The sequence below is a fragment of the Myotis daubentonii genome, chromosome 19 (assembly GCF_963259705.1).
Source record: "Myotis daubentonii chromosome 19, mMyoDau2.1, whole genome shotgun sequence".
NCBI lineage: Eukaryota > Metazoa > Chordata > Mammalia > Chiroptera > Vespertilionidae > Myotis > Myotis daubentonii.
In genome coordinates, this window is record NC_081858.1 from 18093304 (window position 1) to 18110841 (window position 17538).

The 17538-nt window shown below is 52.7% G+C and overlaps 1 protein-coding gene across 2 annotated transcripts in view; it reads left to right on the forward strand.

Moving 5' to 3' along the window:
• Positions 1–17538, forward strand: part of FLI1 (Fli-1 proto-oncogene, ETS transcription factor) — a 124923-nt gene that overhangs the window by 59752 nt on the left and 47633 nt on the right. For both annotated transcript variants that reach the window (XM_059676831.1, XM_059676832.1), the window contains exon 2: positions 10994–11202. In XM_059676831.1, coding sequence (XP_059532814.1) covers positions 10994–11202 — 209 coding nt within the window. The remainder of the gene's footprint in view (positions 1–10993; positions 11203–17538) is intronic.

Below are 17538 nucleotides of genomic sequence, written 5' to 3' on the forward strand. Positions count from 1 at the left end.
TGAGGAAAACGATGGGAAAGTTCTCATGAGCCCAGGAGTCAAAGAAGCACCCCAGGGCACATGCCACCTCCCTTCCTCCTCTCCCAGGGCTCACAGAGCATCGCAGGAAGCACCGTCCCCAGCCCGGGTAGACCGGAGTCCGTTGCCCCTGGGGGAGCCCGTCGATACCAACCTGAACTGCCTCACTCGCCCCCTTCCCTTTGTCACTCTTGTCAGCAGGGACCAGATTGCGATCCTCTGGGTACAGCCCCAGGCCAGGCCCAGGAAGCCCTGGCTTCGGGGAACTTCCCCAACCTCCCGCTCTCAAGCAATAAGAACGCTCAAGAACTCTGTCCTGGCTCCCAGGCCCGGGGTGACATGCAGACCCCATGACGCACCGCAGCCTTCCAGGCTCCCAGCTGTCTGGGGTCTGGGCCGCGGGGCCGTTCATCATCGCTGAAGAGCATTAAACGCTCAGTAGATGACAGTTAAAGTTCTCCGGGAACCCAGAGACTAGGGAGTCCGCCCAACATCCCAAAGGCCGGAAAGCTCCGCATGGACCCAGCTGGGAGCGGGGGCCTGTTACTGGAGCAGATTTTTAAAGCAGCACCTGGTGGCGTGAAGAGACCGAGGTGGGGTTTGCTTCCTTTGCCCTTTGCCTTTGGGTCCCTTCGACAGAGACCATGCTACAGAGCCTCTGGGAGACAGGGCCTGTTCCCAGCTGGGTCCAGATTTCCCACCATCCCCTCGTGCCACGGCCTGTGCCGACGGAAAACCACATTCAAGTACAGAACCTCTCGTACCGCATAGGCACCGGGCACCAGCCCCTTGGCTTGGAGCGCCTGCCATGCCAGTCTTTGACCCTGTTGTTGTCCCCGCGCAGAGAAAGGAAAGGAAGGGTCACTCTGGGCAACAGGACGTTAGCCACCGCTGTTCCATCTTGATAGTGACGGGAACAGCCAGCTGGTGCGCCAGGCAGAATGCAGCCCCAGGGCCAGCGGAGAGCAGTGACACGCACAGGCAACTAGGTCTGCCGGGGGTCCTGGGCCGCCTTTGAGGATGCTGCCTTCCCTGCCAGCCTCGCCCCCTGGCATCGGGCTTGCGTTTTGATGGTTGACAGCTCTCTGTTCATCCTCCCCCTTTGCTCTAGTGAGGGCTTTATTCTGGTTTTTCATCCCAGCAAATCGGCAAGAGAACACGGGCTCGATTTCACAGGAGAGAACACCTGAGCTTCCCAACCACCGTGAGCCTCCTGTCTCACCCTCATTCTGCCCTGTCCCTCGGGCACCATGGGGTCCACCTTAGAGGTCAGGTCGCCCCTATTAACAGAGGGGAGCTTGACTTCAGACTGACAAATGTAATTACTTGTTTAAAAATATATTTTTATTTCAAAGAAGAAGGGAAAGAGAGAGAGATAGAAACATCAATGATGAAAGAGAATCATTGATCGGCTGCCTGCACGCCCCCTACTGGGGATCGAGCCCGCAACCCTGGCATATGCCCTTGACCAGAATTGAACCCGGGTCCCTTCAGCCTACAGGCGAGGGCCAAATGGAACTACTTTTACACAACAGATCAATCCTGTCCCTTTCGCTGTCCCCATGGTCCTGGAGAAAAAGCAGCTTGGAGGGCGGGCAGACCCACTCGACGGAAACAGAAAGCGGACGGTAAATGCCCCTTTCCCCGGGTCTCAGATGAACCTCTGTCCCCTTCCGCTCACCTTCCATAGTCAGCACTTGTTTCCTTTCTGCAGTAAAATCATTCTCTGTGGGAGGAGGATTTCACTTTGATCTTTACAGATGCCCTTTAAATGTGGTTATGGTCAAAAAAGTGACTGTGAAAACTCAACGTCAACGGGCAAAGGTAAAACCCACGGGAGCCCTGGAGCAGCGCCTAATGGGAGACAGTGATGAACAGGGGCCCCTCTGGATCCTGTTACATGAGCGCCTTCCGAGGACCGGGACCCTCTGCTCTGAACTCCTTCAGGCTCGTCCCCGTAATTTATTAAACTCCATTAAACAAAGTACTTTCATCTGCGAAGGATTCCCATTCCATGTTCCAGGAACTTGGCCGCCTCGGTCTAGGTCATCCCCTCCCCAGTAAGTGAAGAGCTAAGTACCAGGGAGGGGGCAGGGGAACTCGGGGGTAGGGGGGAGGGCACATTTCAAGAAGATGCTTGAAGCCCTAACCGGTTTGGCTCCGTGGATAGAGCGTCGGCCTGCAGACTGAAGGGTCCCAGGTTCGATTCCAGTCAAGGGCATGTACCTTGGTTGCAGGCATATCCCCAGTAGGGAGTGTGCAGGAGGCAGCTGATCGATGTTTCTCTCTCATCAATGTTTCTAACTCTCTATCCCTTCCCCTTCCTCTCTGTAGAAAATCAGTAGAATATATTTTTTTAAAAAAGAAGATGCTTGAGGAAGCAGACAAGTTCTGTGAGCTTCCAGGGCAGCGTGGGGATGCAGCAGAGCCCAGCGTCGAAGTTAGCAAATGGGAAAGTCTGAGGCAGTGATGGCGAACCTTTTGAGCTCGGCGTGTCAGCATTTTGAAAAACCCTAACTTAACTCTGGAGCCGTGTCACATATAGAAATGTTTTGATCTTTGTAACCAGAGTAAAACAAAGACTTATATTTTTGATATTTATTTTGTATATTTAAATGCCATTTAACAAAGAAAAATCAACCAAAAAAATGAGTCACGCGTGTCATAGGTTCGCCATCACTGGTCTGGGGCGAGAGCAGAAGCCTTGCAGTCAGGCTGCCGGCTTGCAGCATCACCTGCTGAGAGGCCGGAGGCAGGTGCTGAGCCTCTTTAAGCCTCAGGTTCCTTGTCAACTATTGAGGATCCTCACACACGTCTAAGACTAGACTTTAGAAAGCCTTAGGAAGGCCGAATGCGGCCACGGTTGTGTAAGTTCCTTGTAAGCTTCAAGCTTCTTGCCGTCAAACAGTCCTTGTCCTATTCTTTCTCACCTGACAAACACGGTCCTTGTTTGTTTCCTGGCTGTCGTGTATCTGGGGGTAATCCCGCACTGTGGTTATCGGAGGACTTAGGTCTGGATGCTGAGATGGAGTCTCCTCACTCTAGGAACCCAGAGAGGCTAGGGCTCTGTGCCTCAACTTCCCCACCTAGTCAGTCGGGGTGCCGATTCCTGCCATCCGGTGCCTGTACCCACAGTTTGAGGACACCCAACGACCATCCTCTGCCTCCTTTGAGTATGAATTCTCTTGTTGCTGATGAACCTGGGAGCTGATGAGCCAGTGGCTACACATAAATGGTCCCCAAATCTAGTGACATAAAAGAGCTATTATGCTCCTCAGCTCGGTCAGCCTTCATCCGAAGGCTCTTCAGTCCCAAGTCTGGAGGTGGACGCTGGCTGGTGGCTGATGGCCTCAGGTCCCCTCGCTGTGGGCCTCTCTGCTTGCGGTTTCTCTGCTGGCGCTGCTTGGGGCTTCTTCATGGCACAGTGGATGGTATCCAAGGACTAGGGGCCCAAGACAGAACCGGAAGCAAGTGGAAGGCGTGATGCCATTGAGCACCTCGCCTTGGAGGTCGTGCAGGCTCACTTCTGCCGCCACCTGCTGCAGAGGCAGTCCCAGAGTCCCTGCTGGGTCCCGGGGAGGGGAGGTGGCCCCTGCCTCCTGATGGGAGCGGCACAATTCGTAAAGATCGCTCTGCCATTTGGGTCAAAGGCAGCCAGCCAGGCCGAAGCGCAGGCGGCTGGCATGTCCCTGCGTGGGGAGCTTTCAGCTCATATTTGGTGACTGATGGCTATTCTCCACCTTCTTTCTGAGGCAACTTTAGAGAAATGTAGCGTTTCTTCCCTTTTTCCACCTGCCCACAGTGGGATGGAAATAATGAGCCAGCAGTGAGCTGGCAGAAAGAGGGAGAAGCAAAGCCTGGCCTGTGTGGCTCAGTGGTTGAGCGTCGACCTATGAACCAGGAGATCAGCATTCGATTTCTGGTCAGGGCACGTGACCTGGTTATAGGCTCGATCCCCAGTGCAGGAGGCAGCCGATCACTGATTCTCTCTCATCATTGATGTTTCTATCTCTCTCCCTCTCCCTTCCTCTTTGAAATCAATAAAAAATATTTTTTTTTAAAAAAAAGAGGGAGAAGCAAAGGACTTGAAGTAACTCACAGCAGCCCCCGCTCCAGACACTCCAGGCTGGACTGTGGTGAGACTACCCCTGCCCCACAACACCTCCTCCACCCCCCCACCCCCCGCCCCCAGCGCACTGCTGTGAGCCTGCTGGTTTCCAAAGGGAAAAGACAGAAGATCTTGCTGAAGTTCATATGCCCTCAGGTTGGCAAGAGAAGGGACTTCGTGTCCTTATGCAAAGAACCTAATAAAAAGCCAAAGCTTGTGCTGCCTGGGGGACCATTGACTGGGAGATTAGCTCTCCGTAAGACCAGGCCAGGCCTGGGAGTCAGGTGGATGCACTGGCGGGAGCAGCAGCCGGGACTTGGTCTGGTTGCCTTTGACATTCCTTCCACTGGCCTCCAGCCCAGCTCCTCAGCCGCAGAGCCTGTCCTTAAAGGTTCCAGCAGGACGGGGGAAAGGAAGGCAGGACGCAAGGTGGGCCATGCCTGGGTCATCCCTGTGCTGGAAATAAAACTCAGTCTAGTTGTGAGAATTAGGAAAAGATCAGGAAAGACTGGGACTTTTCCTTCTCTGACTTCATTTGGCTCATGACTGTGGATCACGTGTGCATCCTTCCCGCACCTGGAATTTCTCTCCTGGATTCCTAGATAGAACTGTGGGAGGGGGGGTGCCCTCAGCACACTTCTCACCTTCTCTCGCTGCGAGGGAGGAGGGAGGCGCTTTCATCTCTGCCTCAGCTAAGCTGTTTGGAGGTGCAGAATCTTCTGCTCAGCGTTCGTATCAGCAGGGCCATCACGTGGCAACGTTCTGACCACATCCCCCACCGCTTAACTGATATGCACATGGAAACTAACCTTCGACTTAATCTGCAAACAGATGCTTGAAGATTCATCTGCTAGTATAACACATGAAAAGAATATAGAAATACATATACATCTATGTGTGTGTGTATATATATATATATATATATATATATATATATATATATATATATATATATACATGTATGTAACAAATCCCAAAATAAGGGAGGTGTTTTAAACTAGTGGATTCACAGGCATGCACACTGCACTATTCTGGCATTTGCTGCCTACGTGATATGTGAACAGCAATATGAGCAGGTGTTAGCCGCCTACTATGTTGATGAGGCCTCCTCCCCTGTTGGCATGACCATCTGATGGAGCCTTATCTGTGCCACCTAGAGGCCTGAATTCTGAAGCTGAGAGGGGACCGAGGCCCAGGGGAGCAAGGCAAGGTTTGAGAAGGACAGTGGACACAGATGCGTGAAGTCAGCTCCGGACCCTAGAAGGCCCACTGAATTCGCATCTCAAAATCTATCTATTATCTGCAAGCTTGCTCATTTTGAACCTTAGGCAACCGTGGTTACTTTGAAGTAAGCTACAGTTGAGAAGGGGCTAATCTCACTGGTTTTATCTGTCCCCCACCTCTAACCCAAAGGCCCCCAAGACATCTCTCAGCATTGTGAGTCCTTAAAAAATGTTCTTAATGTAAGGATTTTACTATGTTCTGGGAACTTTAGGCACTTGGTTGAGGTATTTCACTTATGTGATCTCATTTTGTCTTTATGGGAAGTCTATCGGGTTAGGCGGTATTTTTGTTCCCATTCTACAGAGGAGGAAATGAAGTTGCACCAGGTGAGGCACAAAAGAGCTTGGATTGGAACTCAGAGCTCTCTGAGATTGTGCTGTTGGTTACAATAGACACCAGGGTTACCCCCAGGGAGTTCATTCTAATTGGCGAGTGAATGGTAGTGATTAGATACCCAGACAGCAGATCTGAATTTGAACCCCAGATCACTCTCATTTGCTGTGTGACCTGAGCAAGTTACTGCATGTCTCTGAATATCCATCTTCTTATCTGAAAAAATAGGGGTGATAGTGGCACATCCCTTATAGAATTGCCGGGAGGGATAAGTTAGATTACTCATGTAGAGTAAACAGTGTTTTGTACTTAATCAATGCTACGATCATTGCCTGCTGCTTTGATCTGTTTTCGATAATGAGGACACAGGATGGATTATAAGTGAGGTGCCAGTTTGGGTAGGAAAGGGGTCCCACACCAAGACAAGTGCCCCATTGGCCATGGATGCCTGCTGGCTCCCTGGGCCAGCAGGGGATCATGGGAAGGAAGACGGATACAATGTGGTCAGCACTTCTATGGGTACATATGGCCATCTGCTTGACTCAGGGCTAAAGTGCCACTTCCGGAGTTGCTCTGGCCTGAGCTCTCTGGTAATGGGGCCGAAGGGGATGCCCATATGCTGAGCCACTTCCCTGCTGGGAGTCAAGGGCCATGTGGCTCCCTCTGGACCAAGACTCATTGGCTGGAGGACCAGAGCATCCTGACTCTCCAGGCCCAGCCTTCCCAGCATTCAGCAGGGCAAAGGACGAGGGCTCCTGAAAATCTAATCACTGAGCCAACGAGGGCTTCCTTTCCCAGGGGCAACTAATGGGGCAAAGAGTGACCCCAGAGCCGGGCACCCCACAGGATTAGGGAGCCCCCACTCCTGTATTTCCTGCTTGGAAGTCTTTTTTTTAGGTAGCATGCCCTCAACAACCTGGACTCAGCAAGTCTTTAAAAGAATAACCAGCCTTCATCTGAATGAAAGGATGAGTGTAGAATCCAAAGTCAACCAGAGAAGTCATTAAAAACCAAGAAATTTAGTCACTTGGAGGAGAGTTTATTAATTCTTATGCATTTTTTCTATCCATTCTATCACCCCAAAGCTAAATACTTAACCATTCCTCAATGAAAAGTTCTTGAATGCCAACAGTGCACTTATTTCTGTCAAGAGTTTGAAGTCCACCCAAGAGTTTTACCTGCAGCCTTTAAAAGCTTTAAGTAAAAGTAAACCCTGTTACAAGACACACATGAACGGCAGCAGCTACACATGTGTCATAGCTACAAGCATGTCATGGAAATGTCTGCCAGCTCAGCAGCTCCTCACCTGATACAGGCAGCCTGTTGGTGCCCTCGTCCACACTGTCGCTCTCAGTGACGTCAGCGGGTCCCCAGCAGGGACACGGTGCTCACACAGCCTGCCACCCCCACAGTAGCTTGGAGAAGGTCCCCTGCCCACCATAAAGACGCTGTGTCCTTGCCAAGGTCCCAGTAATAATGTCATCTTGGGAGTCTGTTGGTCTCCATTCTAACTGAGATGTAGAATGGAGATAATGTTATGCGGATAATAGATGTTATAACCAAATTTCTATCCCCAAGGCTTTCTGCCCTGAACGCCAAAGGGGGTGCTGTTTCTTCGCAAAGGCCATGAGGCCTTTCTCCTCAATTCCTATTTTCACCAGGCTCCCAAACCAACTTGTTTGGGGCCTGTCTCCCCAAATCCATTATTCCTACTTGGTGGTCTTCATCGCCCTCCTCCTGCCTATATTGGGTTTTCTAATTCAGTCCAGCAGGCCAGACAGGGAACCCCTCCTTCATCTCCCTCTTCCCTCTTCCCAGCCTCCTGCAGCCACCAATTCTTTCCCCATACCATTGGGGGCCGGGAAGGGGGTGGGGGAAGAAAAAGCCATTTGTCTACTATGATTGTGAACAGAATTGTGTGAGTGTGTGTGTGTGCATGTGTGTGTCTGTGTGTGTTTATGAGTGTGTGTGTATGAATGTGTGTGGTACATGTGCATGTGAGTGTGTGAGTGTGTGTGTGTGTGTGTGTGTGTGTGTGTGTGTGTGTGTGGACTCAAGCAGTATTCCCACCCAGCTTTCAGCTCAAACCACGGCAGGACCAGGAGGTTTCAGGAGTGAGGAGCTCATCCACTCACAGTGGGAAGGACCGGCCATGTGTCGGGGGGAAAGGACACTCCGGCACAAACAGGGACCAGGAACTCTAAGACACAGAGGTGTACCGAGTGGCCTTGCTTAGTGAGCAGTGAGGACAGCTAGCCTGGGACAGGAGTGACAGCAGGGAGTCCCCGGACAAGAGGGTGGGCAGAGCTGAGTTCTAGAAAAAAAGCCCATGAGAATGGGTTTGCTGTTGTCGGTGAGGAGGGGCTCCGGGGGTATCTGAGCAGGGGTTGCCGCAGGATGGCGGTAGCATTGGCAACCTCAGAGAGAGCATGATCTGACCAGGAAATGCAAGGACAGGGAAGGCAAGAAGAGCGTGGGGATATGTCATCGCCGAGGAAATGCAGGGGGAAGCGTGCACGCTGGATCCCTAGTCACAGACGGGACACACAGACGCGTGAGGGGGTCTGGGGTGAACCTGGGCTTTCTCTTCCTGTGATGTGGCCACGTGACCAAGTTCCCTTTGATTGTGGCCTATCTTCTAAAGGAAACTTCTGTCCCCAATGAGTTCAAACTGTGTTTGTATCCTTTACCTCATCTGCACTGTCTCATCAGTGACCCCTTCTCAGTGTACCATGATCCGCGGTCGCCTCCATAGCCCAGCTTCGCCTGAGCTGTGCTCTGCTGCAGCCTCTGGCTGTGAATGTGAGCCCTGGTTTTGCCGTCTGCTGGAACCATTATCTTGACCCTCCTGCCTGTTCTTACCTCCTGCCCTGCCCTCTGGGGGGACAATGATGGCAGGGATCCTTCGCCTTTCATTGAGCATCTCTAGGTCCAACTCTGCCTCCCAGGGCTCCTGCCTCTGTGATTCCATCATCTTCTCCCCTAACGTAGAGGAAGGGAGATGGAAGAGAGTCTTTATTGGAAACTCCAGAATTCGTGCAGGATGTACCAAGCATGTAAGCCCCTCGACAGAGCAGAATATGACACCTGATTCCTTCAAGGTCGTCTCTTCTTGTAGTGGAACTGGGGACTGTTCTTTGCCTTGGCCCCTGAGAGGGTCTTTTGGGGTCCCAGTTGGGAATGTGCCCCCCCCTCGTGTAGAACCCCGGGAATTCATGAACTAGGACTCAGCCATCTGGATGATTCCAGTGTCACACTTTCAACTCAAAACCATAACACTGGGCTTGGATGACAGTTCAAAACTGGTTTGGGTTCTAGCTGGTTTGGCTCAGTGAATAAAGTGTTGGCCTGCGGACTGAAGGGTCCCAGTCAAGGGCACGTACCTCGGACCTTGGTTGCAGGCTCTGGTTGGGGTGAATGCAGGAGGCAACCGATCGATGTGTCTCTCTCACATTGATGTTTCTCTCTCTCTCTGTCTCCCCCCCTCCCTTCCACTCTCTAAAAATCAATGGAAAATATCCTCGAGTGAGGATTAGCCAAAACAAAAATCTGATTTGGGGTGTGGAGCCAGGGCTGCTCCCTAACTGAAATGTAGAATGGAGATAATAATATACGGATAATGGTATAATAACCAAAAGACGAATGGCCCTGGAAGCACAGCCTGGGTGGCTTAGTTAACAGAAGCTTATTTTCTCACCGTTCTGGAGGCTGAAAGTCACAATCAGGGGCCAGCAGAGTCAGAGGCCTCTCCCTGGCCTGCAGGTGGCCACCCTCTCGCTACTCTCCATGTGGTGGCTCCTCTGTGCTCACACATCCCTGCTGTCTCTCAGTGTCCATATCCTCCTCTTACAAGGACGCTGGTCCGATTGGCCTAGGACCCGTCTAACGGCCTCGCTTTAAGTGAACCATCCCTTTAAAGAACCTGCTTCCAGAGACAGACACATTCTGAGGCTCTGAGATTGGGCTTCAGCAGATGAATTTGAAGGCAACAATTCAGCCCATAACAGGTAGCCCGCGAGAATCTTTACTTGATCGCCAGTAATCATCATAACGAACATGGATGGGGTGTCACTTACTAGTAGCATGTGCCAGAGGCTGCTGTATTTTTCATGTATTGGTCCATCCCATCTTCACAACTGGAGATTGTGTAGTCATAGGTCATAATTAGTTAGAGTTTACCACCTTCTTTTCTGAAAATGGTCATCTTCACTTGGTGTAGTTTTGTGATCGAGTGAGCCCCACAGCCCCGTCCCTGTGACTTGAGGGGACTTGGAATAATGGGAGAACCTCATGCTCACGCTTCGGTTGGTAGAAGGCCTCTGGAAGCACAAGGCTTCCTTTCTCAGCCCGTGACCTCCACACACCTGTGTCAGGGGCCAGGCCAGTCCGAGTGGGAAACAGCAACCTTTTTCAGAAGGCCCCCGGATGGATTCTCCCATCCACATAGCTGAGGCCCTGCCCTCATCCCTGGGCAGTAGTAAGGCAGGAAGCTGTCATCTAAAGGGGTCCGGTGAGAACGCCTGATGAAGCCCTCTGTTCCGGGGAGCAGACGGCCTCCCGTCAAAATCCTGCGTGTGCAAGACACACTCACGCACCCCGGACAGCTCTTCACGCACGTTGCTGAGCAGTTCTTAACATGCTAGACACCTGTCCCTCGGTCTTCTCGTTTACCCCACTTATCAACTCTGAAAAAGCTATTCTTATTCCTGTTTACAGATAAAGAAACCAAAAATAGCCGGGGCCACAGCCCTGGGCCCCACCCTTCCCCTGTGTGACCCTGAGCTAAATACATAACCTCTCTGGGTGGGTCTCTCTGGTCTCACCTGTGAAATGAATGCTTACTTTCACCCCCAACCCCCCAGCTTAACTGCCCCCCACAGCTGGTCAGAGGCATTTCCACTCCTGCCTGGCTGAGCCCAGTGTGCCAGCACCACCCATGCTCACTGTGCACCCACGTGTCTGGGCCTCCTGCTCCCACCCCCCTTTCTAGGGGTCCCAGCTACAGATGCAACAAATGAACACACGCCTGTGGACCCCCCATCCCCACATTAATGCCCGAACTCCCATCACCCAGGGTGACCTGCCAAGAAACCATCCCGTTTGCATATGGGGAGACTTGCCCCAAGTGTGAGTCAATCAGCATCCGAGGAGTGGCCTGGGCCAACCTGCCAGCTCAGAGGCAGAGCAGGTGAGGAGTGGCACTGAGCCAGGAGTGACGCTGGGCTTTCTCTCTCCTTCTCTGCCCTCCAGGAGGCTCTCTCGGTGGTGAGCGACGACCAGTCCCTCTTCGACTCCACGTACGGAGCGGCCCATCTCCCCAAGGCCGACATGACCGCCTCCGGGAGTCCTGACTACGGCCAGCCCCACAAAATCAACCCCCTCCCGCCACAGCAGGAGTGGATTAATCAGCCGGTGAGGGTCAATGTCAAGCGGGAGTACGACCACATGAATGGATCCAGGTAAGCCCGCCAGGCCTGCGCGGCTCCAAGGCCAGGGGAGGGGCTGGAGGTGGAGGGGGGGCTGGAGGCATGCTTGCTGTCTATGTCTGAGTGGGCAGCTCTGACCTAAGTGGCACTTAGGGTTTCTGCAGCAGGTGAGGTTCTCTCTGGTGCTGAGCCGGGAGCCTGAGTGAAATGATAGAGAGAGAAAAAGAGAGTGAGAGACACCAACGTGAGGGCTGTGGGCGGAGCAGGGCTGGCCAGCCCACCAGGCTCCCTGGTTTAGGCCCATGACCTCCTCTGCAGATGCTATGGAGGCTGAGGTACAGCCCCTGGTGGGGATCACTCAGCAACAAGACGCCCCTCCCTGGCCTGTGGAAGGTCCTTGACCCCTCGGTGTGGGTCTCGCCGGAGCAAGCATGACCACACCATCTTAGAGTCAGAGTCCACCTGATGACACAGGTGAACACATCCACGGGCTGGCTGTGTGAGGGGGCACACACCACACTTAGAAAGTGGGGTTGGAGGTGCTGGTGCCCCGGGAGGTAAGACCGTGCTCGTAGAAGTGGAGGGAGAGTCCAAGGAGAGAAAAATCACAGGGGCAAGGAAGAGTGGGTGTGGCGGCAGGGAGCCCAGGTCCAGTCCTGGCATTGTCCTTGGGCACGCGGCCTGTGTCTGGGCGCCAGCTCCCTCCTGTCTAAAAGAGCGCTGGAGGTTCACTTCTCCGCAGGCTTGCTCCCTGGGTCAGCTCTGATGCTGGAGGGAAGGAGCCAGGATAGTGACCAGGACTCAGAACGTGCTGGGCAGTCATGTGGTCACCACCAACAAAGGTGTGAAAGGGGAAACGCTGGCCTCCTGCATGAAGTACCCGGTCATCCAGTGGGCCCGTAGTGCAAGGAGATACACGTGAGAGGAAGAGCGGGCCCCGAATGGCAGGCTGAGAAAGGATGGAACTCATTCCACGGCAAAGACTGACTTTTAACATAGACATGGCATTTCTGTCTTCGGGGCTGTGAGTGCAGAGAGTGAGCTGACGATCATTGTGCACAGAGGGTGGGAAGGGGCGAGTCAGGAAGAAGAGCTAAGACGTTATTGCGATATCCCAGGAAAGAAATGGGAATGTTCTCAGTGAGGCTAGTGGTGATGATGGTGGAAATAAGGAGGGGTAGAGGCACGAGGGGCATGTCAAAGGGATAATCACCAGGGCTCAGGCCCGCAAGTACTGAAGCATGGAGTGTGTGTGTGTGTGTGTGTGTGTGTGTGTGCGCGCGCTCGCTCGCGCGTGGCGGGGGGGGGGGGAGCATCTGAGAGAAAAGGATCAAAGATGACGAGCCTAGATGGGTGCAGGAGGGATGGTGCTGTGAGCAGCCCCGGGAGATGGGAGCGGAAATGCTTTGAGGAGAGATGTCAGCGTCCCTGGGAGATGCCTTGGGAGCCATCAGCAGGACATCCAGGTAAAAATGTCTGTGCGGCTTTGGAAACTAAAGCTCTGATAGTATTTTGGGGCTGGAAGTTGGATTGAGGCTTCCTCTCTAAAGCGTTTTACTGTGAGGCGGATGAAGTCACCACCGAGGATATAAGTCTAAAGAAAGAAGAGAGGGGAGTGTGCGTGCGGCTGGGAGGGAACACCCTCTCCCCGCCCCCAAACCCCCTCCTGACAGCCCTGGTCTCAGACCTGCCTGTGGGAACACCCAGACCTACCACATCTCTCCCACTAACCAAAAGCAGTCTCTGGGATCCCCGGCCACCATCTCACATCTTGGATTTCAGGGCGGCTCAGGGCTTCTGAGCCAGAAGCCCCTTAAATGAGTGTCTCTCCACATAGACAGTAGCATAATGCGTTCCTCACAGGGTAGGTAGGGTGGAGTGTGTCAAACACTTTTCCATATTATCTTAGCGCTTGCTCCCCACCACTCTCCTAGGAGGGAGACACAGGAATTCCATCCTGACATAGAAAGACACCTGAGCTCGGAGGGGTCAGTGACTTGTCTAAGGATTCAGAGGAGGCAAAGGGGCACGAGAGCCCAGGCTTGCTGGCTCCTGGCCTGGGGGCCACCTCCCTCCCTCCCTCTCTGCCTGGTGCAGTGCTTCTGTGTGCACCCTCTCATTACTGCCAACACCCCCCCCCCCCAAGCAGTAAGGAATGCCATTCAGCAAAGCCTCCCACACAGGCCTGGCCATCACAGCTCCCAGATCCCACCCTGGGAGAGTCTTCTGTCTGTTGGAGCCTGAATCCAACTGCCGCTCACCTGCACCGCCCACCTCCAGCCGAGCCAGCAGCACTCTCCTTCCAGGCCCCTGCCCCCCCCAACACACACCCCCCATGGCGTCCTGCTCTCCCCACTTCCTCTTCACAGCAGCTAGATTCATCCTTTCAAAGCATCTAACTGTCTTGCTCACAATCCTTCCCTGGCTTATGACAAAAGCCCAAGTCCCTACTGCACCGCCCCCCCCCCCACACCCTCTTTCCACCCTCCTCCATTTCATTCCCTCCCTGCACACCCTCCTCCCATTTCCACCCTCCTCCCATTTCATTCTCTCCCAGCCACACGGGACTCCAGCTGCCCCTGGGTACCAAGCGCACTCCTGCCTCAGAGTCTCTCCCTTTGCGTTCCTTCCTTCTGGAATGTTCCTACTTCATCTTGTCATGTGACTCTCTCCTTCCTTGTTTCAGGTCTCTGCCTCAATGTCACCTTCTGAGGGGTCTTCCCTGACCCTCTGATCTAAAACAGCACCTGTCACTCTAGCCTGCCTTGAGTCTTCTTTTTAGCTCTTCTGGGCTCTTATCACATCCCCCATTAAATGTGGGCAGAGCTTATATATATATATATACTGGTATGTTTTTATTAATTTCAGAGAGGAAGTGTGAGGGAGAGAGAGATAAAAACATCAATGATGAGAGAGGATCATTGATCAGCTGCTTTCTGCATGTCCCCTACTGGGGGGGAGGGGGTCAAACCTGCAACCTGGATATGTGCCCTGACTGGGAATCGAACTGTGATCCCTGGTTCATAGGTCAACGTGCAACCCATTGAGCAACACTGGCCCGGCAGAGCTTCATATTTTTTACTGAGCACACGAGAGGTACTGGGTAGATAGTTGTTCAGGGAATAAGTGAATGAATGTGTGGCTAACCCGGCTCAAAGGTGAAGATGCTGACTTAAGGTCATGTAGGGCATTAGTGTGTGAGACCCAGGGCGGCCTTGGTCTCTGCCTCAGACGGAGCCTGTGTTTGTGCTCACCTGCTCCAGGAATACCCGAGCACTCCCAGACACTAATCCTGGACAAAGAGGGTCCCCACAGAAATCAATTTCAGAGCCCCTGGCCGCTCCCTCCCAGCTCCAGGCGCCCAGCAGCTGGAGGAGGGCTGTGTGGTTGCACAGAGCGGCCCCTGCCTTTGATTGAGCCTGTCCTGACCCAGACCGTCAGCAGGTGACAACGTAGGCTCAGGAAGACGGATGTATGCTCAGCCCCCGGAGAAACAAAGAAGATGCCGTGGACTCTGGGAGCCCAGCAGGTTCGCCACAGCCATCGCCAGCACCTCATAAATATTCGCTAAGTGCTCGCATGGAAGCAGGGCCGGTGGGCAGCAGGAAGCGCGGATTTTCAGAAAAATGTCTTTGCTTAGGATGGAAGCGTGTCAGATGCTATGATTTGATCTGCAAAAAGCAATAGCATGGGCCAACAGATGCCAGGCTCTTGAAATCTCTCATCCTCGACACTGAAGCTTCTCCTATCCCCTGAGTAACATTGATAAAGGCATTTTTCATGCGAAAGATCCGTCCTCACTTGAGATGAGAAAACTAAAGCAGAGGATACAATGAGGGCTCTCTCGGCTCACGGACTAGATTCGTGCTGTCCATGCAGCGGCCACTAACCACGTGAAATGTGGCTAATTCGACAGGGACATGTGCTCTCCACCTGTAACACACACTGGATGTAGAAGGCTTATATGGGGAAAAGAGTAAAATAGTTCCTTCTTTATTTTTATATTGATTATGCTGAAATAATCTTTTAGCTATATTGAGTTCATATATTTTAATATATTATTAAAATTCATTTCACCTCTTTTTAAAAATTTTGAACATATGGCTGCTAGAAAACTTAAAGCTGTATGTGTGGCTCACATTCTACTTTGCGTGGACAGCACTGGGCTAGAGTAATTTGGACCATCCTGTGGTTCAGAGTGACTTCTCTCCATGTTCACTGATAACATGGGTTTCTGAGTTACTCTTTCAGGTTTCCTGAGCCCCACAGGTGCCTCCGAGAAGCTACAGTGCCCTTCCTCCTTTTTTGTTTTGTTTTAATAATCCTCCCCCAAGGATATTTTTTCCATTGATTTTTAGAGAGAGTGGAAGGGAGGGAGGTGGGGGAGAGAGACAGGGACAGAGACATTGATGTGGGAGAGAGAACATCAATTGGTTGCTTCCTGTAGGCGCTCTGACCTGAGCCAGGGATCAAACCTGCAACCCAGGTATGTGCCCTTGGCCTGGAATCGAACCTGTGACCCTTCAGTGCACTGGCTGATGCTCTAACCACTGAACCACACCGGGCCCCTTCTTCCTTTTTATCCAAGGAGCAAGCCATTTGAACAAAGGTGCAGTGGGGGGACTGAGGGCTGAGGAGCCAGAGAAGGCCGTGCTGGCTCCACGGCGGGAGGCGCTCTTTCCTTCCTCTTCCTGTGTGGTTGTGTCTGTTAGCGTGCACGTTGTTCCTGGAACAGCAGCGCCATAGGTTCTGTGCTGGATGTAGGCCCCACAACTCCATCCAAGCTGTGGTCTGCAAGTAACTCAGCTGCATCCTGCCTCAGCCACGGGGCTGGGGCAGCATCCGTGAAGGAGAGAGTATGGGTTTATGAGGAGGAGACGCAAGGCCTTGCTTGCCTGGTGCGCCTGGCGTGCAGGCCCTGCGTCCCGTGTGACTCTGCCCACTGGGATCTGGATCCCCTTATTAGACTCCTAGACACTTCAGGCTTCACAGACAGGAAGAGCGGCCTCACTCACCCTGTAACTCCTGCTCTCGGGCCTTCCTAAGGGGCGTTCTGGGGCTGAAGCTTGCAGTGTGAAGCACGCCACACACACCTGGGTGAGAAACCGCCTGCAGGATTCCCGAGAAGCTATGAGCATCTACTATGTATGGGCCTTAAATTAGGGATGTCGTCAGTGCGATGGCTTTATTACGGGTGATTTCCTTTCTTTTCTTGAAATTTGCCTTTAACTTGTTTCATCTTCTTTTCAAAACCAAAATTCATCTGCAGACATCTATGTATAAATCCTATAGAAATCCTAAGGACAACACAGATTTGCTTAATTAAAAAATTTAAATATATGCTTTTATTAATTTGAGGGAGAGAAAGGAAGGGAAAGGAAGAGGGAAATAGAAACATGATGAGAGAGAGAGACATCAAACGGTTGCCTCCTGCACACGCCCTACTGGGGATCGAGCCAACAACCTGGGCATGTGACCTGACAGGGGATCGAACCGGGGACCTCTTGGTTCATGGGTTGATGCTCAACCACTGAGCCACGCCAGCGGGGCAAGATTTGCTTAATTTTGCACAATGTGCACACATTACATGGAAGACACACATGACAGGTCCCAATGTAGCTGTGTGGCTTGAGTAGTCTTGAGACTTTACATGATCCGTGTGAGTCTTGGGCATCCCTGAAGGTGAGCCTGGCTATAGCTTCATGGATGGGTTGACACCCCCTGTGTGAAGGTGCCCTGAGTTCAATGGGAAGATAGAGAAAATGTTTTTGGTCGAAGGGGTAGTCTTTGGGAGAGGTCTTTGAAATCTCCTTTTATTCAAATACTGAAGATTGCTCATCTTGTTTTAAACGGCTTAACGGTGTGCAAGGCACTTCTTGGAAATCAGTAGTGGTCTCTGTAAAACAATGTTCCCTGAACACGCAAAAATAGGACCAGTGGAGGACGGAGCTTATGTCCCGGGGTGAAAATAAAGGGCCAGGCTGCAAGGTTCACGCCCCCCATGCCGTGGCCCCCATGGTGTGGCCTCGCTGCCGTGGCCTCCCTGCCGTGGCTTTCCTGCCGTGGCTTTTTGACCCGTGGCTTTCTGAGCCGTGGCCGAGATGGACATGCTCGGAGTTAACCTGTCGGAGCCACCACCTCCTTTCTGCCCTATTGTGGCTGCCCTAGTCCTCCTGTCACCTGTCCCAGTGGGTCAGCTGCCGGTGGGCCCCGGCCATGTGCTAGCTGTAAGTGCAGGTCTCAATACAAATCCGCGGTGGTGTAGACCAGCTGAATGGCCGAGCCTCCTCCCTCCATCTGTGCTCCTCCTCCCCTCCCTCTTGCTTTCATCCGGCCCCTTCACAGGTGCCAGCTGCCTCGGTAAAGAGC